Source organism: Urocampus carinirostris, chromosome 2, assembly GCF_059441175.1.
Source record: "Urocampus carinirostris isolate Australia breed hairy pipefish chromosome 2, RoL_Ucar_1.0, whole genome shotgun sequence".
NCBI classification, from domain to species: domain Eukaryota; kingdom Metazoa; phylum Chordata; class Actinopteri; order Syngnathiformes; family Syngnathidae; genus Urocampus; species Urocampus carinirostris.
In genome coordinates, this window is record NC_142350.1 from 61,544,272 (window position 1) to 61,571,948 (window position 27,677).

Genomic DNA, 27,677 nt, shown 5'->3' on the forward strand with positions numbered 1-27,677 from the left:
CTGCCGCTGTTGATTTCACACTCAAGCTATCCACATATCTGGATCAATCCATCATCTTCTAGCGCTCTTTCTCAGTGCACACTCAAGGGGGAATGCATGCAGCATGTTGCAGGCTGCAGGACTTTGGCTTTTGACACTTGTCTCCCGACTGCCCGGTGAGTGACTTGGACTCTTGCAAGTGTGGTTTTGTTGGTGTTGCTTGGTATTTGTGCATGTGACCTTGCGTGTTTTTGCCACGGCCGCTTTGCACTAAATAGAGACATGCGTGAGATAGCTTCATCTCATTATAGCTTAGCAGAGGATGAGAGTATTCATGTAACCATGCTGCAATAAAGTGACAGTGATTACTTGACCCTCTGGACTTGATATTACACTTTGCCTCTCCATGAGAGTACATTAAACCAGTGTTTTTAAACCAGTGTGCTGGGGCGCCGTGTCAGCTTGTTTAGTGTGCCGCAGGGAATTGCTCCATTTTTTTTCTCTGCTAAAAAGCATGCTAATTTTTGAGTAACTTTGCTCCCTTGAGTTGATCAGCCAAGTAACTGTAACATTCATCCATACTAGTAGGTGGCAGCAGATTACTATTTTCTTCTATTTTTATATACTAGTTATCTGGTCATGAGGAAGTACAAAGAGATATATTTTATAATTTATTTTGTTTAAAGAAGCTGTTTAAGATTGCACTGCAAAAGTCAAGTCACGTTTATTTGTATAGTCCTTAATCACAAAGAGTCTCAAAGGGCTACACAGACCACAGATTACCGTGTCCTGAAATCTAGGCTTAAAACACACTAATAGTCTGTAGCTTATGAATGACCGATATTTCATGTTGACAATATATGTGTATTGTTTGTTATTGCAACATCTGTTCATTCTGGTCGTCCTGGAAGGGGGGTTTCTTCATGTGCCATCCCTTCTCAAGGTTTTTTCATTTTCCTCATGTTGAAGTTTTTCCTTGCCCTCATGTCAGTTTTAGATCAGGGGATGGTGTCATAATAGTCTGTGGTCTGTAATAATCTGCGGTCTGTGCAGCCCTTTAGGACTCCTTGTGATTAAGGGTGTCACAAATAAACATGACTTGACTTTTATGGGCAGGGGTGCAAACACTTCATCTTATTCATAAAGGTTAAGCTCATTTCAATGGAGTTTTGTTTAACCAAAATTTGTTATCTGGACATTGACTGTATGGCGTGTTGCCCAAAAGATTTCTTAAAACAGTACTAGCACTAGCTTGACGCCTCTATTTTCAAACACTTAAAACTAACATTACTGCAGTGTTACCATAGCAACAGTTAGGATGTCTGAAAGTTATATGAAGAGTTATGCCATCTTTATACTCAATATAAATTCAGATTAGGAGTAAAAATTCCATAAAACCTTCAATAAATGACTATAAACAACAATCTGGCTAATTTATTAAGGGTAGTTTAATTTATAACTTAAAATAAATTAACTAGTACCTTACATGTATATAAAAATAAAACCTGTGAGGACACTATAACAGTCTCAATTTGACATACAAGGATTCATTTTGCAATTCTCAAACTGTTGGGATAGTAAACATAATAGTATGCTTGATAAGCTATCTAATCATTATTTTTCTCTATAAACGTAGAGCCACTGCTCCTCCGCATTGAGAGGAGCCAGTTGAGGTGGCTCGGGCATCTGAAAAGGACGCCTCCTGGACGCCTCCCTTGGGAGGTGTTCCGGGCATGTCCCACCGGCAGGAAGCCCCGGGGGCGACCCAGGACACGCTGGAGAGACTAACCCAAAACCATGTCTCTAGGCTGGCCTGGGAACGCCTCGGGATCCCATCGGATGAGCTGGAAGAGGTGGCTGGGGATAGGGACGTTTGGGCTTCCCTTTTAAGACAATGGATGGTTGGATGGATAAACATAGGGCACAACTATAACACCAAAATGTGCCAGGAATTCGAAGGTGCGCCTTCTAATCCAGTGCTCTTGAAGACTGGAAATTGAAAGTGCAAAATTACAATCAAATGCCTCTACGAAGGGTAAGAATTTATGAAGGAATCAGTTCACTTGAGCAGATTTCCTAACATTCATGATCTATGACAGGAAGTTGGGAACTTATGGCTCGCAAGCCATACTTTGCTCTTTTCATGAGTACATTTGGCCGGAGCTAAAATTGAACATGCACAATTATTCATTGCATTGTTACACAGGGTACGCACTCCTTTTTCTCCCCTTACCCCTCGCCGTCTGCACCGAGGGTATATACGCCGGTATTGCGCGCACCTTATTTTGAAAACTGTCAGGAACCAGAACAGGATTATACCAAAACACTTAACGTTCTCACACAAGCCTTTTATTTTATGGGAAATGGGGAGTCATGCACGTTAAGCAGCAGTCTGGCGTGGAAAGACAGGAAGCCAAAGACCGATGAGACCGAAGGGTCGATAACGGATGGGATGGACGGACAGGATTGATAATGAAACAGGATATCGAAAGTAAACAGGACAAACAAGACGGGAACGAAAACTGGAGAGAACGATTAACGGGTCAAAAATGGACGGGAACAAAACTAGAAATCGATATTAAACAGGACAAAAATCAACGGGAACAATACCGGACTGGAAATACCAAAGGAAAACAGGACCGAGTCAGAACCCACGTCTTGCGGGGCAGAGGTTCGTTGACGGACTGACAAAGTAAGAGAGAGCCCACTGAGCTTAAAAAGACGCAAAGCCATTCTGTTAATGAGCCGGAGCTGGCGCAACACGGGCAGGGCAAATTGGGCGCCATGGCAACCGTGACAAAAACATTATTTAGGACAAAAATGACAGTCAAAATAAGAGGCAATAGCTTTAAGTAACTGAGGGAGGAAGACACATTTTAAGAGGTATTTTTATATTGATATGGGACACAGGCTCTTGCATTATTCTTATTTCATACATTTCATCAAATAATCTAACATCATACAGTGGAATAAATTGTGCATGAGTAATTAGCTTTTGTCTAGAGAGCTGGTTTGCTGGTTTTGTTGACATTTGTCTTAAAATATAATCTGGCTCCCTCTCAAAAATCCCTCTCCCCCCAAAAAATCCAAATATTTTTGCTTTCATGGCTCTTTGGGTCAAAAAGATTCCCAAACCCAGTTCTATGAACTACATAAATATTTTTTTAATTTCCTAACATTGTTCTTTGATACGACGCTCGGTATCACTCATTTTAATTCTTGAATGCTTCACAGTCCGTTGGAGAAACAAAACATTTTATTAAGGAAAGTTTCGATGGTTTCCTTATGATCAAGTGCGAGAAAAGTAAGTGCGGTACATATATACCCCAAGAGCACGATGAATAAATAATAAGTAAATCAAAGATGGGCAGTACGGCGGCGCAGTGGTTAGCGCGTGTGTGGCACAGTTCTGAGGTCATGAGATCGAACCTTCCTGTGTGGAGTTTGCATGTTCTCCCTATGCTTGCGTGGGTTTCCTCCGGGCACTCCGGTTTCCTCCCACATTCCAAAAGCATGCATGTCAGTTTAATTGTCCCTAGGTGTGAATGAGCGAGCGAGTTGTCAGTCTCTGTGTGCCCTGCAACTGGCTGGCAACCAGTTCAGGGTGTCCCCTACCTAATGCCCGAAGATAGCTGGGATGGGCTCCAACACACCCGCGACCCTACTGAAGATAAGCGGTGCAGATAATAATGAATGAATAAATCAAAGCTATGATTTGGTAACAACGAGTTCAATGTAATACTCAAAATAAATCAATTATTGGCATTATTATTTGCAGATTGTAGAGCTCGATGTGATCTATGAGCCTCATTCTACACAGAATTTACATTATGAAAATACCTGAATTATTTATTACATCTATTACATTCATCCAAAATTGGATAACGCAAATGAGCAACTCCCAAATGGGGGAATTCTATTTCGGTCGTTTTCACAGTGTAGGTTTTATGGCTGCAATACATGTGCAACATTGGTGATTTGAATTTGGGTGTTTTATGGGGCAGTAACTGCATCCTGCATCACTTTTATATTATATACACAAAATCTTTAAATATTTTGAAAACTTCTGACTTTAGGGCAGTACGGCGGCGCAGTGGTTAGCGCGTGTGTGGCACAGTTCTGAGGTCATGAGATCGAACCTTCCTGTGTGGAGTTTGCATGTTCTCCCTATGCTTGCGTGGGTTTCCTCCGGGCACTCCGGTTTCCCCCCACATTCCAAAGACATGCATTTCAGGTGGATTGGCCGGTCCAAATTGTCCCTAAGTGTGAATGAGCGAGCGAGTTGTCTGTCCCTGTGTGCCCTGCGATTGGCTGGCAACCAGTTCAAGGTGTCCCCTGCCCACTGCCCGATGATTGCTGGGATGTGCTCCAGCACCCCTGCGACCCTACTGAGGATAAGCGGTGCAGCTAATGAGATGAGATGAGACTTCTGACCTTATAGGGAACACTACATTACAGGAGTGGCCTGCGGTAAATAGGCTCTTTTGTTTACCGCAGTTCTTAAACAACCCTTGTGTCCACAAACTGTAATTGTCATGGCCCTCTTGAGAAATCACTCAATCGAAGCCCCCTCCTCGGGAGTTATGGGCCGCGGCGTAGAGGCTCATGTCCCGGTGAATACCGAGGGTCCCGAGTTATCTCTGCGTTCAACATCCCAGCCTTCAAGGCCTGAAACGAAGGGGACATCTTTACAACAGAGGGAAGAGACTTACTAGCCGACCGGTAATTAATCAGGGCGTGTAATTGATTAGAAGTAGCAAGTTCTATTACTCTTCCGCTTTCTTCCGACACAGCGTTCTCTTGTTCATTGCCTCTACGTAATCGTTACTTTCCCGATTCTCCGTCCCCACATATCGACCCCCGAAGGGACGATGCAGGGACCCCATCAACGCTTTTTGCTCAAGGAGCTTCTGAGAGATTACAATCCCATGGAGAGGCCGGTGGCCAACGACTCTCACAGCCTAACAGTCTACTTCTCTATTACTCTGATGCAAGTCATGGATGTGGTAAGCCCACCCACACGATTAACATGACACAGATATTGCAAAAAAAAAACTTGACTTTAAAGGTGAGGTGCGGAACAAAATAGTTTTTCCCTAGTGATATTGTCATGAAGCGGAGCGGAAAACCGGAAAAAAGGACCCATTCGCGTGGACGTACTCACAATAAATGGGGGAAGGATGAGGAGGGTGCGCACACTTGATCCGGGGATCGATGGTCGCGGAGTGGATTAGAAATCCAAACAAAAGACAAGTTGTCAAAAACAAACAAACGGAGTGCTCTGGGGTGTCAGTGTCAAGACCTAAGTCTCGCCATTCAAGATAGACATGCTACTTACATCTGCAAGTCCTGCGTCCCCGGTTTATCTGCTGATGATAAGGATTCTTACGCCTCTCTGAGTAACTCTGGAACGGTGCTCACCTATGTGGATAGCACTCCATTACCCTTATCCGGGTCATCTGGACTGTCCGGTACCCTGAACGCTGCTGATTTGGTCTCCACTGTCCGTGAAACCGTGAAGGCCATGGTTCCAACTCTTGTCCGGGAAATTATGATGCAGATGATGCCAGAAGTGGCCAAAATGTCGACTAGCCTAATGGAGGAAATTCTGGCAAGGGAGGCTAGGAAGCAAAATCTCGTGGTGGTTGGAGCAAAGACGCATGGAGAAAATGGTGAAGCTGTTTGGGTTGCCCAACTCATTCAGGAAGTCGCCGAAGCAGTTCCGGGAGTAGAGAAAGAAAGATCAGACCAAAAACAAAACAGGATCAAATACGGGCAGATTCACAGAACTAGGCATTTAACAGGTTTTAACAGAAGTCTCACAGAGTTTAACAAGGTTTAACAAACGTTCCAGCAACGCAGAGTACAAAGGAGCACGCTTAAGTACTCCAAGAGCAATCAGTCCAATGCGTCTCAGCCGGTGTCAAGGGGCGGGGCCAGCTGGGCGCCATGACAACCGTGCAGGACATGACAGATATAGGATCTAGTATCGGTATTCACACAAACGCCGCTGTCCGGTGTTGCCGAGGTCCGACCTTTTTCTTGGTGCAGTACACTAAAAAACAACAACTACAAGATGAATGAAATTCTAAGTTCTTTTAATCTAGGTTAACTAACCCTCTTTTATTTATATTTCAGGTTAATGACCGGCTAACTAGACTCAATTCAGTTGATAAACCAAAAAATGATTTTTTTTATACACACTAACTTGTCAGGACCAGAACGGAGACAGGACCCACTTGCGTTGCGTTTCCCACAAGTTTTATTAGAAGAAAGAGAAAGGGTTGCGCCCAAGATCCGGTGATTGCTTCATTTTTCGGGGGAGTTTTTTTTTTACAATTGCTTTAACACCCTACAGTGAAAATAAGTCTTGAATTAACACTAATAGGTGTGAACACCTTCAAACAATTGTAGTGTTGATCTAAGCATGAATGATACAATCAATGGTTGATGTCAAATGTACTTCACTTATTTGATAATTTCAACAACACATGTGGTACTTGCTTTAAGTAACGTATTTTCCGCACTATAAGGCGCACCGGGTTATAGGGCGCATCTCAAAAAATAGTTTTTGGTCCTATATTTTCCATACATAAGGCGCACCGGATTATAAGGCGCTACAATGGGAACGTCGACAAAACAGTCAGATAGTTCAGTCAAACTTATTACCCCCTTAACATTCCCAAAGCTTGCAAAGACGCAAATACGAGTCGAGAACACGTGCGGATGCGGTGTCCGTACGATGTCACTCAAATGCATCGTTCCCTCATTCGGAAGGTTAAAGTCTTGGGATTCAAGAAATGCCAAACATTTCTTAGTTTCCATTTTTTTTTTTGCTGGCAACTGTGTGGACAGCAAAGTAAGAATTTAATTGTGCAGGGAAACGGGGTTCTTTACCGTGCATATGACAATAAACACTTTGAATTGAATTGAGTTTAAAAATAGACTGATTACAGAAACATCAAGATCGTTCTAAAACAAGATACCGGGAAAATATAACGCCGCATAGCTCACCTAAGTTCTCTTGCAGCCATCACGTTTAATAATGATACGTAACCGTGGTCTTCTTACAACCGTGAGTGTAGTAAATCCAGGAGAGTAAAATATTTACAAATACAGAATAGTAAAAAATGTTTTCTCTATGCCGTAGTGCAACCCAACGTGTGATTCACATTCATCTTTTTCGGCCAATTGCAAGCTTTGTTTCGCCCCTTTAGCCTATGCGAGCCTGTAAATGATAAAAAGGATGCGCCCCCTTTACCTCCGAATAACTTTAGCCAATAGTGACTGATTCAAATGATGATTGACACATTGGTTAGCCAATGAAACGCCGGTATATAAATCCCAGCATACACCGCGGACGACTTCGCCTTCGGGGGAAAATCTAGTCGGCGGCTGCTTGCCTTAGTTGCAAGACTTTGCGACTTAATATTGATCCATATAAAAGGCGCACTGTATTATAAGGCGCATGGTCAGCTTTTGAAAAAAATAAAGGCTTTTAGGTGCGCCTTATAGTGCGGAAAATACGGTAATAATAAATTGCGATTCTTTACGACTACTATATGAAGTGATGTGTTAAAAATGCCAGTTTTACTCAGAACGACTTAAGTAATAAAGGAAGCTGGTTCAATTTTCAACTTGAGAAAATGCATGAATATCATTTTACACAATGTCAATAGCCCTTTTTTATACTAACTACTCCCATTAAACCAATCGATACCCAACAAGCTTTACGCCGCTACTCGGTAGGCTTTGCCAAGGTTGACTGATAAAAAAAAATGTGTGTCTTAATCACTTTACAAACTGAATCGCTTTTTCGTTTTGCTCACTTTTGCATTGCCAAGGATGAAAAGAACCAGATACTCACTACAAATATCTGGCTGCAGATGGTGAGTAATGAATAAATGATCAGTTATTATAGCGCATCTTGCAACAGATGGCAAGAATAGGTGCAACGCAAACCAACAATTGAATAATTGAAATGTGACTGCCGGGTAAATTATGCATGTGATGCTGAGCTGAGAATGGGATTCATCATCAATTACCGTAAATTCCGGACTGTTGAACGCACCTGATTATAAGCCGCACCCGCCACATTTTAAGAGGATTCCTGCTTTTGTACCTACACAAGCCGCACCTGTATATAAGCCGCATGCGCCCACATTAAAACATGCAGCACAATCACAAAATTTACCCATACCCGGCTTTGAGCTGCGCGATTGTAACTGAATATAAAGTACACAGTTTAAAAACCACAGCCGGCAGAAAAAAACGGAAACTGATACCGGTACTTAAGGTTTGATGCAGACCTGCAGAGTCCGGGTGCCCGTTGAAACTAATCCAAGAAAAAAAAGTCTATATTTCCAAAGGTAAGGGTGGGAAAAATATATATCCACTATTGTCCGCCGCGACAAAAGGTCTCACTCACCTTTACCCCACTTCCCGTCAGCCCGCGTTTGCTCTGCCACTTCTCTTTGATTCGCCCGTGGAAAACATATCGGAATAAGTCTCTAAAATAAATACATTACAAAAAGATACAGTTGCAAATACAAATTATACATGGGTTACACATATTTACAAAGAAAGACGGTACACCGAGAGAGTTTTCAAAGCTTTAATAATAATTATATATATATTATATATATTATATATTATAACTTTCATCCCAAACCGTGCCTGTGAAGGGTAGCAAAACGCTACTAACAACACGCTCGCAAAACAGTAGACAGGTCTGTTATAAAAAACAAGCTTTACATGTCGAAACCACTGTGGATTTGTTGATTTTTGCAATTGGGAGATGGAATAAGAGCTTGCTCTGTCCACTCCACGCATCGGCCCGGTATTGCAGTACCTCCGGGAACGGTTATTTCGCACTGATCGCTGCTTGGCCCTGTGGCTAGGACCTTGACTCAGCCTCTTGGCTGGAAGCAAGTGTCTCGGCCTTTTGGCTTTGTAGTGTATTATGATTTGACCGATAACGGATAATGGATAATAGATAAAGAATATAGAACAATAAACCTCTACAAAACCCCATAGTAAACCGTCCTCATCTTCCTACTTAAAATTAGCGTCATCAAAGTTGTCTTACTTTGTCATATGGACGTCGTCCCACGCCTTTAATCAAAAACACGCTGGCAACATGCTCGCAAAGTAGAGTTTGTCCGACTGCTCGATTGCGTATAGCTTGAAAGCTGCGTCATGTACCTTTCTATTTGCACGATGAGGATATTTCCACGCTAATTTAATTTGTGCACAAGCTAAAAAGTTGCAGTCTTCTTCGGCGCATATATTCCACCGTTCTAAATATTACCTTCTGTACTTGAGCGTTGCTGGCGGCTGTTAGAAAAATTACATAAATTGGCCGCATCACTGAATAAGCCGCAGGTTTGAATGTTTGGGAAAAAAGTAGCGGCTTATAGTCCGGAATTTACGGCAAATGGACGTTGGTGCCCCCCCTACCCCAGCAGTGGTACGATCACTACCTGCAGTGGAACCAGTCCGAGTACCCTGGAGTTAAAAATCTTCGCTTCACTGCAGATCAAGTGTGGACGCCGGATATATTGCTATACAACAGGTATGTGAAACGCGTCATAAGCACACACTCTCAATGTAGGATGAATATCGAGAATGACTGAACATTTCTTTAGGACAGAGGCCACACGATAGAACAAACATTCTGCCGGGGGCCGGACTAGTCGATTAAAGAGAAAGAAAAAGAGAGATAAAGAAATAAGAGAAAGAGGGAGGGAAAAGGAGAGAGGGCGGGACAAAGAAAGAGAGAGAGGGAGAGACGTTACAAACAAAAGAGATAAAAAGAGAAGTCGTGAGAGAGGGGGAAAGAAAGGAAGCGGAAGAAAGAAATCCAAAGAGAAATAGAAAGACAGAAGGAGAGAAAAGAGAAAAGAAAGCGCGAAGGGAAAAGACAGAAAAGGAAAAAAGGAACTTAGAGCAAAATAAGTTAAAAAGACAGAGAGAGAGAGAGAAAGAGACAAAGAGCAACAAAGGAAGAGAAAAAGAGACACAGAGAGTGAAAGAGATGGACAGAGAGTGGGAGAAAAGGGGTGGAAAAGAGTGAGAGAGAGAGAGAGACAGAGAGAAAAAGAAATACAAGTACAGTGTCTTTGCAGGGTTGGGTAGGGTTACTTTAACTGGATTACTTTCAATTACTTTTGGATTACTCCAATACCAAATATGCTAATAAAAGACAAAAGAAACTAAATATGAATAAAATGATGACTCACAACACGTGGTAAGCTTTCTCTCCTGGCTTTGATCTCTTCGATCTCCAGCAAAACTAACTCAAAATGCGACAGAAACAAAATAAAAATAAATCCAAACAGCTTGCCAACATTCAGATTCAGATTCAGATTCAGATCTACTTTATTGTCATTCTAGTACACGTGTATACAGAACGAAATGTCGATACATCTGACCCGCACAGTTTCCTCGAATGTACAGATATAAGTAAGTTGTATTGTATTATGGTTACGTATAGTATTTTACCATAGTGCCGATAGTGCAAGAGGAGTAGCTAACCAGATGTGCAAAATGGGCATTCAGGTTAACAAGTCAGGTAAACAGTAACATTAACACTGTAACAGTAACGCTGTAAGTACAATAGTGCAGAGAGCAAATGTGCAAGGAGTGGCAAGCTATAAAGAACTGCCAGTAGTGCAAAAAGTCAGATTAGCAGCCGTTTAGATTTAGGTTAACTATATGTTAGATTGACCATTTAACAGTCTAATGGCCAGGGGGACTAGACTACTGCGGAACCTGGTGGTCCTGCACCGCACACTGCAGTACCTCTTCCCAGAGGCTAGCAGAGTGAACAGTCCATGATGGGGGTGAGAGGGGTCCCCGATAATGTTCTTAGCATGGGATAGGCAGCGCTTCTGGCCAATGTCCTGAATGGAGGGAAGTGTAGTCCCGATTATTTTCTCTGCTGTCCTCGTTACCCTCCTCACACTACCCCAGTCGGTAGCGCTGCAGCCTCCACACCACACAGAGATACAGCTGGTCAGGATACTCTCTATGGTGCCCCTTGGTATTGCTGACGTCTTCTGCGCATTTACTGATATAGGCTGACACAGAAATGGCGTACTCATCTATATTTATTTTGTTGTTGTAAGTGGCAGCCGATTTAAACATGTCCCAATCAGTGCAATCAAAGCAGTCCTGTAGTGCCTCCATTGCCCCCTCAGACCACACCCTCACCTGCTTCACTGTAGGTTTTTCTCTGGTCAGCAGGGGCTTGTATGCTGGAATTAGCATAACAGAAAGGTGATCTGATGAGCCAAGGTGGGGGCGGGGGGCTGCTTTATATGTACCTTTGATGTTTGTGTAGGCCAGGTCTAATGTGTTCCTACCTCTTGTAGCAAAATTTACATGCTGATGGAAATGCGGGAGAACTGTTTTCATATTGGCCTGGTTAAAGTCCCCCGCCGCAATAAAAATGCACTCGGATCATCATTTTTGCCGTTCCATGTATTACGTTACTCCCCAAGCCTGCACAAAATGGAGTCATTTTATTTATACGTAGTTTGTTTTGTCTTTTATTAGCATATTTGCTATTGGAGTAATCCAAAAGTAATTGAAAGTAATCCAGTTAAAGTAACCCTACCCAACCCTGGCCGTGAGACCTTATCTAGTTTGCCGCTGGAATTTGCCCAATTTTATCTTTCCAAAAAATAAGGCCATTATTCAGTATTTTTGCTATCTTCAGACGAGGAACTGTAATAGTCATCCATATCAGTAGGTGGCAGTAGATTTTTATATACTTCTACTAATTATCTGCTAACAAGGTAGCACAGTACATTTAATAACTTAATTTGTTTAACACAGCGGTTTAAGATTGCACTGTAAAAAAGTAAAACATAAAGCACATCATGTCAGGACCAGAACGGAAACAGGACCCACTCGCGTAACGTTTCTCACAGTTTTATTGGGAAGAAGGGAAAGGAGCGCACACACGATCTGGAGATCGCTGGTCGCGGGGAGTAGGTTGCTCGGACGCGGAAGTGGGCCTTCCATGGCGAGCGATGGCATTGTCGGGAACAAAAAAAAGTCGAAAGCCAGGAGAGTAAAGTAGACTGTCAGGACCCAGAATGGAATCTCGGACTCAATTGCGTTCGTTTTAAAGGAATCTTTATTGGATTGAGCTGACAGAGCTGGCTTTGGGAGCCAATGGTTGTCGGTCGCTAGCAGCGTTGGACGGAACGGCAGTTCCGTGACAGGTAGGCAAAATCAATACGTATTAGCGGGCAGATCGATGGCCAGGGCAGGAGAGTAGATCGTAACACGGGGCAGAAACAGGACGGAACCGAAGGCAGGAATCAAAACAGGAGAGTAGTCTTTGGTACTTGGTAATCTGGCGAAACACACAGGAACACAGAAGTACGCTCTGACGACCTGGTCTGGACGCTCACCGCTTAAGAAGAGAACGTCAGCCAATCAGAGAGCGCGCTCCAGCGCGCCAAACGATTGCCACAGGTGTCTTCACTTCGGCAATCATGACATAGACGTGGTCGAGATCAAAAAACCAACCGTTATTCGGGGTGGGAGAACAGACGAGGTCGAGATCAAAACAGATCGTAGCGGGAGAAAAACAGGAGCAAAAACACAGAACAGGCGAAAAAGGGCTTGCCGTGTAAAAACGGAGATTCGCTGACGGACCAACAAAAGGGGACTGTCAGGACAGAGTTTAAATACTGACAGGGAGCCAATCTGTCAACAAGCTTCAGCTGGCGCCCACAATTGAGCGCCATGGCAACCGTAACACAACATTCTTTCTTATTTAAAGTATTATTTTCTTCTTTCTATATACTAATTATCTGCTTATGAGGTAGTACAGTGAAATCTTTGACGTAACTTCATTTTCAAACATTTTCAACAGACAGTGTGCCTCAGAACTTTTTTATCAATAAAAGTGTACCTTAGTTCAAAAAGGGTTGAAAAACCCTGCTCTACACCATTATCATCAAAAGCAAGTATACTTTTAATGAAAATATGCAAAAGGCAACCAGCATGATGACGTGCCACCAGTGTTCCCTCTAAGCTGCTCGCACACTCACACACAAGAAAATCTAGCCAGCGCACAAAAATGAGGGCTCAAAATTACTTATTAAGAAGCGACTTAAGTCAAAGTTACAGTGCATGAAGGTAAAAATACACGGGTTCCCCTGACGTTGTGTCCTAAATGCGGTATTTTGAAGTCGAGTCGAAGGAGAACGAAGTTGAGTAAAGTTAGTAGAGTTTGTCGAGAACCGGCTTCTTCGGCTCGGCTCACTAAAAGGAACCGGCTCTTTCGGGTCCTAAACGGCTCTTCAGGTTGTTTTTGCTTCTTTAATCCCAACATGACCAAATATTATGTAAAATTATGCACAAAATGACTTAAAGGAAGGGGGGAATAGAACAAAAAAGAAAAAAATACCAAAATGAAAAAGTAGTGAAAAGCTGAGAAAAAAAGAAACAAAAGGAAGTGAAAAAAGAAGGAAACATTTAGAAAAAAGCCAGAAAAAAGAAAAGAAAGAAATGTAGGAAAAAAGTAAATAGAGAACAAAAAGAAAAAAGTAACAGCTCGGAAAAAATAAACACAATGAGATTTTTTTTAAAGGAATTAAAAAAAAAGTAGAAAAAAAACACGGAAAAAAGAAGAAAAAGTTTGTGTTGCATTCAAATAATTTCCAATGATATCAAGTGAATCTTGTTGCCAACATTGTACTTCCACTAAAAAATGCGATTAAGTACAGTTCTGTATCTTACAACCGACTAAATAAGCCCCCCAAAATGTTAATATTATGCGACAAAATATATCAGGAAATAAAAAGAAATGGATATCTTGTGAAAGAATTGTAAGAACAAACGACGTTTGTAGGCCGTACAACCTTTGCAATAGTACATGAGTCAATTCATTCAAAAGACAAAAATAATTTTGCATTGCCGGAAACTCAGCAAAATGTAACTTGATGTCAAGTTTTGGACATGTTTGATAATGAATTATCTTGCCACACTTGGGATTATGGTTGCTCACTGTTTTTTCAAGCGCAGCTCACCGACTTTGTGTGAACGCTCAGACCCCTGGAAAATTAGAGGTGCCACCAATTATTTCTGTATCAATTTTTCCAGACCAGTTCACATTAAAACCCTGTAAATTTTAATGGTTCTCACAAATGTTTGCCTGGTGTTGAAAGTGTTGAACACTGGTATGGAGGAAGAAACATGGAACCATTTGATGTCCTTGAATCAATGACAATTTCAATTATTTGAATTATGGAAAGCAATCACTTGACAAAGGGTGAAATAACTGCAGTATGTTGCACCTTGTTGCTTCTAATTTTGAATCCAGTGGTTCCTTGAGATGAGTGAGCCCTCTTACGAGTCTTTGAACTTGACTTACTTCCCAAAGAGCAGCGGTGTGGCAGCTAGAAAACAATTCTTCGAAATTGAATGTGATAAAAATGTCAAAGGCAACATAAAACCGAATACATTGCACGCTAGCTGTACATTTAAAACAACGCAGTGGAAAAATGATGTGGCTCTTCGAACACAATTGTGAAGCAAGACGTAGACTGAAAATAACAGCGCTCAGTCATCAAAGGCATTAAAGATGATATTAAATACACGGAGGTGTGTCAAAAATATGGAGTTATAACAATTTTAATATTGTCATGTTAGATTTGCTCCAGCACCCCCACAACCCCACTGAAGATAAGCAGTGCAGATAGTGGATGGATATCTATATACTGAGGCCATATCGAGTGGGGGGGTGGGAGGTGGGGGTACTGGGGGCTATGGCTATAGTCAAGAACACACTCACATTCACCAAAGATTCAGTTCCCTTCGCTCTTACCAACCTGACACCGAACAATAAGCCCGCAGTACAATGAAGGGTGAGTTGCTGTGCCATGCAACCCTTAATAAACAGAGAGACCCGACAGCATACACTGGTTTACCCCCTCCGTATCATATGCATCGATAGCAGCCGCTCTATCTTTAGCCTTGTACATCCATCCCTAAGACACACTATTGCATCCATTAGATTAAGCAACTGTCAGAAGGACCAGAACAGAACAGGAAACCCCAGAGCGTTCGTTACAGTTCTTTATTTAGGGAAGCGTACAGGGATAGCGGGAGACGCGATGGCTGTCGGACGTCAGCAGTGTAGCCGTGAAGACAGCTTCGGAACACGTAGCCAATCGGAGTGCGGAAGTTTAGCAGGTCAAGTTTACCGGGACTGGAGAGAAGATCGTAGCGTGGGACGGAAGCAGGTCGGATCGGAGGCAGGCAGAAACAGGTAAACAGATCAAGACGGAACAGGTAATCAGGAGAGTCATACGGGGAACAAACGTAATTCTCAGACGAAGAGGTCTCGGCGTAGCGTGCTTAAAAAGGGAACATAAACCAATCAGAGGGCGTCCACGTGATAGCTCCAGGTGACTCTAGTTAGCAATCACGATAGCAACTTCACATCCAGTGCACATTTCACCACATCCATCTAACCATATTTGGGTCTTCCCCTCATTTCCCACCACTTCTGCTCTACTAACTCGTTGAGTCAAACGGCCTTCATCCATTCTTTCCTTATGTCCAAACCATCACAGGACATTTCCATCAGCCCTCTCACTAAGCTCTCTCACCACACCACTTCTTCACCTTACTTTCTCATTCCTCAACCTATCCAGTCCTGTCACTTGACACATACTATGAATACATCTAATTCCAAACACATTTAACCTATTACGCTCAATCTATCCCAAACTCGACCCCCACTGAGCATTACATCACTGTTGGTACCAGAACACTTTCATACAATCCTCGCCTTGCATCCATTTGGAGCGCTTTACATTTGAACAATCCGTTCAGCACACCCATGGCCTCACACCCTTCACCCACCCTCTTCTTCACATCCTCTTCCAAACTACCACCTCTTACCACATACGAACCGAAATACTTAAAACCATCTACCACCTCTCAAACACCTCATTACCTTACTCTTGACTGCATTCACCCTAAGCTTCCTTCTCTTGCACCATCTATCAAACTTCAGTACCAAAACCCTCAGTCCTGCTGCAGAGTCAGCCACCAAAGCAGTGTCATCTGCAAAGAACAGCTGACTTATGTGCAACCTACCCTCACACGATACACCTGATCTCACACGCACCTCACGTACCACTCCATCCACAAATTGAACAGCCAGGCTGACATGACACACCTTTGCCTTAAACCCACTTTTACCAGAAACCACTCTCTCACTTCACTCCCCAATCTCACACAAGCTCTACTATTCTCATACAAGCTTTTCACAGTACGCAGCAACCTGCCACGCACCCCATATATCCTCGACACTTGCCACAATGCCTCCCTATCTATCCTGTTAAATGCTTTCTCTAAATCCATAAATGCCCATAACAACTCTCTTCCTTTCGCTATGTTCTTTATACACAACTGCCTCACTGCAAAAATCTGATCCGTACATCCCCTTCCTCTTTTAAACCCACACTGTTCCTCCCCAAGTAATCATTTTTTCTTAGCCCTTATTCCCACAGACAAATCCTGTCATAAAGTTTTCCGACCTCTCTCAACAGACTCATACCTCTCAAATTGCTACACACCAGCCTGTCATATTTCCCTTTGTACAAGGGAATAAAAACAATAATATTAATAAATTATTGATAATAATATAAATAAGCCCAAATTCACTGCATAATCTCTAGACCACAAGAGATCTAAAATGAAATAGTAAAAGTCATTAGATTTTATCTCATGGTACCAGTGTTGTTTTGGCTAAACTATTTCCCATAATGCTCCATTACAATGTTGTTCAACATGGCTCCGTGAGTCAAATTTGTGTCATTTTTCGTCTACTCTACCATTGGTCTAGTGATTAAGATTTGGTGCTCTCAGAGTCGCAATCCGGGTCTGATTGCTGTTGCATCCAATGCTGAGCAAATTAGGTAAAAAAAGGTGAAAAATAAATGCCTGCATACACAAATTTCTGAGCGGCCTGGTACCAAACGACCCACGGCCCAGTACCGTTGCGCAGCCCGGACGTTACCACCACGAATCTAAATGAGCACCATCAACTGGCTTTAGTGATCCCAAGAGCCAAGAAGAAATCCGCAAGTTCAAGAGCTTTCTTTTCGGACCCCTGTGTTGTGGAATGCTGTGCCCTCTGAGATTCGATCTGCAACCTCAGTGGAAGTTTAAATGTAGGCTTAAAACACATTTATATTCTATTTATGAATGATGTTGACCTCAGGAAGCTGTCAACCGGACATTCTGTTATTACCAATATTTGATGTTGACAGCGGGCAGCACGGCGGCGCAGTGGTTAGCGCGTGTGCGGTACAGTTCTGAGGTTGTGGGAACCTCCTGCGTGGGTTCAAATCCAGCTCCCGACCTTACTCTGCGGAGTTTGTATGTTCTCCCCGTGCTTGCGTGGGTTTCCTCCGGGCACTCCGGTTTCCTCCCACATTCCAAAGACATGCATTTCAGGTGAATTGGCCGGTCCAAATTGTCCCTAGGTGTGACTGAGCGAGTGAGTTGTCTGTCCCCGTGTGCCCTGCGATTGGCTGGCAACCAGTTCAGGGTGTCCCCTGCCCACTGCCCGATGATTGCTGGGATGGGCTCCAGCACCCCTGCGACCCTACTGAGGATAAGCGGTGCAGCTGATGAGATGAGATGTTGACAGCCCTTTGAGACTTATTAGTGGTTATCCAAATAAACATGACTTGACTATGTTTACTGCTAAATGAATATAATTTAAAAAACATAACCTACTGGGAATTTTAGTTCAATAATTTCACGTACAAATTCCCAGCCAGTGAGAATCTTTTTCAGAAAGGTTATTACATCTGTTCCCAAATATTGACCCAGGGTTCCCATAATAAGACCATAGAATTAGATCTATCTATCTATCTATCTATCTATCTATCTACCTTGGTCAAATCCCTCAAGAGGGGTGACCGACAGCAAGACAAACACATACAATAACAAATAAAATGAAATAAAAGGAAAATAAAAAGAAAATAAAAAAGGGAAAAAATAGCAAAAAACACACTCAAAATTTTTGGGACCATGGCCAACCCAAAATCCCAAACAAGTTAGGCACCTCGGCACCCAAGTTGTTCATGCTTTCGTCCCTTCAGATGAAACGGGACAGAAGAAAGCGGCCATGTCACTCAGGTCAGGGTGACACAACACACTCTTATGTTAAACAGCAGGGCCTGACAGCTTTCACTGGTTTACCCCTGCCGCATCATACACGTTCCCTGCTCATCCCTTAGAACGCGTCCAAACATCCCACTATCTTTTCACAACACTTCTCCACTCATTCCTATCACCAACAAAAGCTCTAGCTTCCATTATAGTTAGACCTCTTTCCTGCAGAGCACTCATGACACTATCCATACACGTCAATCGCGGTCTTCCTCATTTAGAATCAGATTAGTTCCTTAAAATGAATATGCAAGAACACTAATGAATGCTAATCCACTGCAGTGCTCATGACAAGTTTGATGGCACCTTTAAGACCAACGTGCTGGTAAATTCGAGTGGCTACTGTGAGTATCTACCTCCAGGTGAGTTGAATTTATCTATAAAATATTTTCTATGGCACTGTAAAGAAACAACCTTCGTATTCTCTTTGGAATGCCTTCCAAAGGAATTTTCATCAGCACCTGCAATGTGGACGTACGCTGGTTTCCCTTTGATATCCAACGATGCGAGTTAAAGTTCGGCTCCTGGACGTTTGACGGCTGGCTGCTGGACATCCAGATGAAGGAGGCTGACGTGTCGGGATACATGCCCAACGGAGAGTGGGACCTTCTGGGTGAGAGGCTGACTGTTGACGTCTGGTTTGGTAACTGAAGCCAGAAGCAAAAGTGTCATATGCTAATTCAAAAGATAGATAGATAGATAGATAGATAGATAGATAGATAGATAGATAGATAGATAGATAGATAGATAGATTGATACTTTATTCATCCCTGCAGGGAAATTCACATTTCCAGCAGCATCCCTTAGCTGAGAACAATACAATAATGAAGCAAAAAGAATACAATATACAAATACCCAAAGTGACATGCTAATACCCACTGTAGCGTGTTGTATAGAGTATTTAAATAGTGCTACATAAAATACACACTGCAATAAAAGTACGGTAATATGCAATGTAGGGGGTGTGGTTTAATGTGGGCCTTTACTCCGCCGGGTGGAGTTAAAGAGCCTCATGGCATGAGGAAGAAAAGATCTCTTCATTCTGTCCGTGGTACAAGACTGTGACAGCAGTTTGTCGCTGAAGCTGCTCTTCTGTCTGGATATAATGCTGTGTAGTGGATGCGATGGATTGTCCATGATTGACCGCAGCTTTTCCAGTGCCCGTCTCTCAGCAACTGTTGTCAGGTTGTCGAGCTCTGTGCCCACAACATCGCTCGCTTTCCTTGCCAGTTTATTGAGACGAGAGGCATCCTTCTTCGTGACGCTGCCTCCCCAACACGCTGCCTCATAGAAGAGGGCGCTTGCCACAACTGTCTCATAGAATATTTTCAGGAGCTTTTTGCAGATGTTGAAGGAGGCCAGCCTTCTGAGGAAGTAACCACAACAACCACAAGTGGCTAGTGCTTCATTGGAAAGGGGGCTTCGTTCCAACACCCTGAATGTTGGGCTCCATTCCAACACCCTAAATATTTAACGTAAACATGAAGCTAACCCAGGCTAATCGTACGTTCGCGTTATCGTAATCTTCCGTACGAAAGATTACGCTAACATGAACGTGTAAAAATAAAAAAGGATAAAGAAAAGAATTATGAATTGGATTTCTTACCTTTGTGGTGGTCAGCAGAAGGTGCAGGTGGACGGTGGAGCTATTATTTCTTTCTTAAATGCAATAGTTGTATGCACTACTTTTCTTTTTTCACCTGTAGCAACTTTGCTGCTTGCGCTGACTTTCTTCAGAGGCATAATTAGTGGCTAAAACACTTCGTACACCTATATTACGCAATAACAGTTGGTCAAGAAAAGAGCGATCTCCACCCGTATGCCGCTCACCATCGCACCCTAGCGTACGCACTCACGCATTACCGGCGTTCGAACTCCGATTTTTTGACCGAACAGCAAAGCAAGAATTTCTGGAAATTTTTGGTCGGACTCCGATGTGTTCGAACTGAGAGGCGTTCTAAAACCGAGGTTCCACTGTATTTCCATTATCCATTTTTGTCAACGACGTCGACTATTTCTTGCAGCCCAACTTATGACACGAAGTTTACTTTACGACTGCCAGTGATAGCTTTTGATATCTAACATTCGTTTAACTTGCACAACTTATATCTTCAAAATCTTGCATAAGGCATCAGCATTTCTCTTAAACATTGCCCTCTTCCGTGAATCTCTCAGAAGTTCCTGGGGGTCGCCATGAGGTTTTCTACGAGTGTTGCGCAGAGCCCTACCCTGACGTGACCTTCGTGGTCACTCTACGTCGGCGGACGCTGTACTACGCTCTCAACCTCTTGATCCCCTGCGTGCTCCTCTCATCCATGACACTGTTGGTCTTTCTGCTCCCGGCCAGCTCTGGCGAGAAGATCAGCTTGGGTGAGAAGACATGAATAACGAGAATGTGCGCCAGGGTGAGAAGTTCAGGCATGCGTGCCTGTCTGCATATTCAACACTCTCGAGGTTCTCCGGGTCTCGCTGTGTCAGCATGACAGGGAACATATTTTGTAAAAGTTTGAGGACATTTAAAGAAGAGTTCTGAAGATACTAAAAGGGAGAACAGCTTAGAGGAGGAAGGGAGTGAAAAAGTATTGTTATTCAGCACAGTTTTTTTTTTTAAATCAAGCAAAAAATATAATGTATTAGAGTGTGTCGGCTCCAAGTTTAATCACAAGCAATGTTCCCTGTAATTTTCCAGGGGTCTGAGCGTTCACACAAAGTTGGTGAGCAAAGCTTGAAACAACAGTGAGCCACCATAATCCCAAGTGTGGCAACTGAATCATTATCAAACATGTCCAAAACTTGACATCACGTTACATTTTGCTGAGCTTCCGGCAATACAAAATTATTTTTCTCTTTTGAATGAATTGACTCATGTACTATTGCAAAGGTTGTACGGCCTACAAACATCGTTTGTTCTTATAATTCTTTCACAAGATATCCATTTCTGATTCCTGATATATTTTGTCGCATAAAATTAACATTTTTGGGGGCATATTTAGTCGGTTGTAAGATACAGAACTGTACTTAATCACATTTTTTAGTGGAATTCCATTGTTTCAACAAGATTCACTTGATATAATTAGAAATTATTTGAATGCAACACAAACTTTCCTTTTTTTTCCCGTGTTTTTTTCTACTTTTTTTTTAAATTCCTTTAAAAAAATCTCACTGTGTTTATTTTTTCCGAGCTGTTTCTTTTTGTTCTCTATTTACTTTTTTCCTACATTTCTTTCTTTTCTTTGTTTCTGGCTTTTTTCTAAATTTTTCCTTCTTTTTTTCACTTCCTTTTGTTTCTTTTTTTCTCAGCTTTTCACTACTTTTTCATGTTAGTATTTTTTTCTTTTTTGTTCTATTCCCCCCCTTCCTTTAAGTCATTTTGTGCATAATTTTACTTAATTTTTGGTCATGTTGGGATTAAAGAAGCAAAAACAACCAGAAGAGCCGTTTAGGACCCGAAAGAGCCGGTTCCTTTTTAGTGAGCCGAGCCGAAGAAACCGGTTCTCGACATACTCTACTAACTTTACTCAACTTCGTTTTACTTAGACTCGACTTTAAAATACCGCATTTAGAACACAACGTCAGGGGAACCCGTGTATTTTTACCTTCATGCACTGTAACTTTGACTTAAGTCGCTTCTTAGTTAGTAATTTTGAGCCCTGATTTTTGTGCGCTGGCTAGATTTTCTTGTGCGCTGAGAATGTGGGAGCAGTGCGCAATTGCGCACGCGCGCAGTTTAGAGGGAACACTGATCACAAGGCAATGGTGATTCTCAAAACAGAATTTTTAGTTGAAGGACAACACATAACACACTTGCCTCCTACTTTTCAATACACCCGAGCAAAGTGAGTGACTTTTAATGACAGCATAGACAGTAAAACAAGCCAGACTTCATTTTAACCTCGTCAGGTCTCTTGAAACTTGACTTAGATAGATAGATAGATAGATAGATAGATAGATAGATAGATAGATAGATAGATAGATAGATAGATAGATAGATAGATAGATAGATAGATAGATAGATAGATAGATACTTTATTCATCCCCGTAGGGAAATTCACACTTCCAGCATTATCCTTTTGTTGTTTATTAACAGATTAACAGGATGGCCTCCAGGACTGTGTTGTAGTTTAGCAACAGCGGAGTGGATGACATCACACGCTAGGCCAAAAGTTCGACGTCCCTGCAGCAGAGGGAAATCTTTGTGCCCAGGGTTACACCACCTCGTGTTCACGTAGATCGCGAGTCCACCTCCTCTCCGCTTCCCGCAGGCTCTTGTGTCTGTCTGTCCTAACAGCGCTGCAGCTGGGTAGCTCCACATTAGTGTCCGGGATGCTAGACGTGAGCCACGTTTCCGTAAAACACAGCAAACTGCACTCCCTGTACGCTTTGATGTTTTCACCAGCACAGCCAGTTCGTCGGTCTTATTTGGTAAAAGGCTTATAACGCCGCTAGCCACTTAGCCCCACCTTAGCTCCGGCTCTGCATCCACGATAGGGCCCCCTCATCACGCCGGCACGAGAATTCTTCAGGGCAAGGAGTTGATTCCTCGAATAAACGCATTTTTGTGCGATAAAACCCATAACGTGACTTGCTTTTTCTAATAAAAACTTGGCCTAGCCGTTAGAGACATGACTTACATGCGGAAACCAATTACTTAGATGTGAACTTGTGGTTAAGGACTCGAACTTTGACTTCAAAACCAAACAGTTTGACTTGATGTGTAAAAATGGAGGTATGACTTGGACTCATGTGGAGGAACTCTAGAAATGACTAGCACTTGGAAACAGATAAGTTTCACTTCAACTTGACTAAAGGTCAGAGATTCGAGAGTCGAACGGGAAACTAGAAACAGATTTCATCCGGGATTGAGGGTCATACACTTGTGATTTGACTTGGAGGAACCTGAGATGGACTGAGACTTGTGTCTCGCATTGAGAAGGAATTCATACTTGACCTGAAAACAACAAATCTGGGCTTGAAACTTCTGACTTGATATTGATTCATGGTTAAAGAATTAAGATCTGATCTTGACCCGAAAAAATAGTCTTTGGACTTGACGTGGACTAATGGGTAAAACACTGGAGACTTTCTATCAATGCAGAGCCAAAAATATTTTACTCTGAAATTGTAACGTCAACTGTTGTGAATTAACTGTAAGTCAGCAGCCTTCGAGCTGACAGTAGCCTATTGTGTGAAGACATCTGGCGGGAGTCAGGAGATAAGCCACAAGATGTTGACTGAGCAAGTCGGGGCCAGAAAAAACATTTTTGATTCAGAGAAAGACATGACGAGATATTTTTGAGCACAGTATAAAGCCGGACGTTTCTTGAATGAACTTCGAACGTGGCTTGAATGAATGAACGGTTGCAATAACAGACGTTCCCTTTTCGCCATATCTCCGTCTCTGCACATATTTTGGGGCGACGCCCAACGACGTCCTCGCCTACACAATGAGAAGACAGTGAATATTCCCTCAGGTCAATGAATCAGCTGCTTCAAAATCGGAGCCTACCTGTCTGAAAACCCAATAATCAACAAGATCACAGTTAGATTTAAATATTAGTAGATGTGTATAAGAGGCACTGGTAACTGTAAGCCGAAATAAAATTCAACACAGGCAGAGTTCATCCTTTGACAGTTAGTGAAATTAGTTCACAGGAGGAGTTTTGTCAGCTTGTCCTGCTTAATACAAATTTCAAATCCACTTTGAATGTACCACTGTAAAATGAGTCGTTTTCTAAATATGAATATTTGTATTTAATTTTTTCAGGCATTACCGTCCTACTTTCTCTGACAGTCTTCATGTTGATGGTTGCCGAGATCATGCCCGCAACGTCAGATTCCATACCACTCATTGGTGAGTTTTTTTCAGTTTTTTTGCGAAGGTTGACAATGATCTGGATCTTCTAGGAAAGCTCATCATGTTGAACATTACTGGCTTAGGTCAGTATTTTGCCAGCACCATGGTGATTGTAGGGATGTCTGTAGTGGCTACAGTCATTGTTCTTCAGTTTCATCACCACAACCCCAACAATGGACAAATTCCAGGTTGGGTGAGTTGGATCTTTTCTTACCTGAAACAGAATGGTGCAGGGGTGGCCAACCCGGTCCTCAAGAGTTGCATGTCCTGCATGTTTTGGAAGTTCCTCTGCTCCAACACAGGTAAAGCCAATCTTCAGCTTGTTAGCAAGCTCTCTGAGAGCTTCATAATGATCTAGGTGATTGGAATCATCTGTATTGGAGCAGAGAAACTCCAAACACATGCAAGGCATGCGGCTCTCGAGGACCGGGTTGGCCACCCCTGATATAGTGCAAAATATATGTAAAACCTCATGTGTCAAATCTGGAACAGAAAAGTTAAACCATGTCCAGCTTGGCCTCTACCAAAGGGCCTTCTATCCAACTGGCAGAAATTATACTTTGTCATTTATTGACAGGTAAACCTGGTTCTGCTGCAGTGGGTTCCTTGGTTTCTCCGGATGAAACGTCCAGGGGAGGGAGCAGAACAAGATCATCACCACAGCCAGGCAGACACTCAAAGCCATACCCTGTCCTCACCCTCCACCACAACCGCCACCCAGGTGACCTCCATCCCAACCCAAAATCTTGCATCACTGAGAGCTGGCCTGGCTCAGCTCCACCATTCACCACCAAACGGGTGCATCTCCCAAGCCATCATTCTACCACATCCCATCCCCAGAAATCCTAGCCCGAATCTGCATCTTCAATCAAATGGTCACTTGCCTTACATGGGGTTCCAGGCTTTTTCATGTGCAGCAGAATTGGAAACGCAGAGTCACATGAAAGTATGCTATGGATCGGCAGGTGAAGATGGAGATGTATCAGACGGAGGTGGAGATTTGCAGAATCATCAAAACATGGGATTTGGCAAATCACAGGAAACGCAGTTGTCGCTAAACCCTGAGTCAGCAACAACATCACCAAGCGCATGCGTGTTAGAAGATGGGACAGGGTCAGTGAGGGCGGCTCACAGTGTCCTAAATGGAAGCAGGACAGTGGACAACCAGCTCCAGGCTCTCCTCACAGAAGTCCATTTCTTGGTAGAACGGGTTCGCGAGCAAGACCGGCAGATGGGTCTGGCCGAGCAGTGGCAGTTTGCCGCAGCCGTCATAGACCGTCTGTGTCTCGTCGGATTCAGCGTCTTCAACATTATCTGCACCATTGCTATTCTCATGGCAGCACCCAATTTTGGAGAAGCTCTGGCCAAAGACTTCCTCTGAGTCATACTGAGGAAGGACTCTTTGCAAGCACAATTGCTGCTCGTTCTTTTTTTGTTTTCCCTTTGTCCAAAAATAATTCTGCTATACTACCAAATCTAAAAGAAACTTGGAGGTGTTTGAAAAGTTTGCAGACATTTTGCATGTAAATAACATCCAAGATCTCAATTTTTTCTGATTGACAATTAAATGAAACTGTTCACATGTTGAGATGTGATTCTTCGCAATATTGCCTTGCTATCTTGACATGATATATTGGCACACCGTTTTATGTATACTTTTTTAATCTATCTATCTATCTATCTATCTATCTATCTATCTATCTACCTACCTACCCTGGTCATATTCCGAAAGAGGGGTGACCAACAGCAAGACAAACACATACCAAAATAAAGAAAATTAAAAATTATAAAAAGGGAAAAGTTAGCAAAAAACACACCCAAAGATTTTTTTGGACCATGGCCAACCCAAATGCCCGAACACCCAAACAAGTTAAGCACCTCGGCACCTAAGTTGGTCATGCTTTCGTCCTTCCAGATCAAACGGGACACAAGAAAGCATGAATGTCACTCGGGTCAGGGTGACACAACACTGGTTTACCCCTGCCGCATCATAGGGGTACCCTGCCCATCCCTTAGAACGCGTCCAAACATCCCTCTATCCTTTCACGACACTTTACCACTCATTCCTATCACCAACAAGAGCTCTAGCTTCCATTATATTTAGACCTCTTTCCTGCAGTGCACAACACCATCCATCCACATCAATCGTGGCCTTCCTCTTGGTGTCCTTCCATCGACTTCTTCTCTGTAGATCGTCTTCAACATTCGCTCCTCATCCATCCTCTCCATGTGTCCAAACCAACCGAGTAATCTCTTATCCACACGCTTGCTCAGTTCCACGACTACTCTAGTTCTGTCTCTCACAATTTCATTTCTCAATTTTAATTCATTTTCAATCACAGATATGAAAGTAAAAATAAGAATCGACTGTGTTTAAATAACATTGATTGGTCCGGATTGAAATAGGCTGTGACCAAACCAAAACGAGCCGATCTCTCTTTACCTCATATCTGCTGAACTTTTAGCAGGGTTGGGTAGGGTTACTTTAACTTGATTACTTTCAATTACTTTTGGATTACTCCAATACCAAATATGCTAATAAAAGACAAAAGAAACTAAATATGAATAAAATTATGACTCACAACACGTGGTAAGCTTTCTCTCCTGGCTTTGATCTCTTTGATCTCCGGCAAAACTAACATAAAATGCGACAGAAACAAAATAAAATTAGATCCAAACAGCTTGCCAACATCCTTTTTGCTGTTCCATGTATTCCTTTACTCCCCAAGCTTGCACAAAATTTAGTCATTTTATTCATATTTAGTTTCTTTTGTCTTTTATTAGCATATTTGGTATCGGAGTAATCCAAAAGTAATTGAAAGTAATCCAGTTAACGTAACCCTACCCAACCCTGCCTTTTAGTAACATTTGATCTAACGTTACCGTGTACTAGCACAGAACCAAGTAGGCTATGCTCAGAACCCGACCAAGATAAACAAAACAAAAAGGATTGAGATATTCTGCACCTTTTTGTACAATAACCACTGAGACCTATACGGCTGCATGGAAAGAACAGTTCACCTCCTCAAATAGAACTTTTAAGAGGATTCAGGAGTATGGGTGTTGTAAAGGGATAACTAGCCAAAGAGTGATGGTAGTGGAGGGAGTGATTAGTGGAGCATAGCGATAAGACATAAATGAGACAGAGGGGATGATTCAAGACAGGAGGGGGAGGGCTATGCAGAGGATGCAAGAAAGTAAAGAATAAGCCCGAGAGAGAAGGGAGGAAAACCTGCTGAGGAGGCAAATAGGCCTTTACAGTTTTAAATGATTGGCCATTAAAGTGGCAAGAAGCTTGAAGGGAGTGAAACTGACTTGGCCATGCATGTAAACACTAAAGCTATTATTCTATTAAAACCATCACTTCTTTTTTGTCTGGGCTTCCATTCATATGAAGCCATAAATTCTTCATTTTTCACTTGGGTGAACAGCAGATTTACATCAAGAAGCAGATTTGTCATGATTACTCAATACACTCACCTGTGCCCGCTCGTTTGGCGCCAGCTGCTGTTGGTTACCTGATTGGGTCCTCTTCCTATTTAAGCCCAGTCCTTTCACTCGCTTGTTGTCAGTCCGTCAGCTAACCTCTGATTTCACAAGGCAAGTATTTTTGACTCTGACTCCCGTC

At 42.6% G+C, this 27,677-nt stretch overlaps 1 protein-coding gene and 1 pseudogene across 2 annotated transcripts; both read left to right on the plus strand.

Annotated features, from left to right (window-relative positions):
* Positions 1-25,608, plus strand: LOC148372835 (neuronal acetylcholine receptor subunit alpha-7-like). 2 transcript variants are annotated; one of them, XM_088328118.1, is made up of 10 exons: positions 1-155; positions 4,846-4,985; positions 7,824-7,868; positions 9,444-9,553; positions 18,478-18,557; positions 18,641-18,808; positions 20,371-20,565; positions 23,960-24,046; positions 24,133-24,242; positions 24,627-25,608. In XM_088328118.1, exons 1-10 carry the CDS (start codon positions 104-106, stop codon positions 25,428-25,430), a joined length of 1,791 nt encoding a protein of 596 aa, XP_088184244.1. In that variant the 5' UTR covers positions 1-103; the 3' UTR covers positions 25,431-25,608. The 2 variants fall into 2 exon arrangements, with proteins under 2 accessions (XP_088184244.1, XP_088184245.1); XM_088328119.1 differs by having other exon boundaries at positions 9,447-9,553.
* LOC148372836 (U2 spliceosomal RNA) lies at positions 8,757-8,845 on the plus strand (annotated as a pseudogene).
* Positions 25,609-27,677: the final 2,069 nt, after the last annotated feature.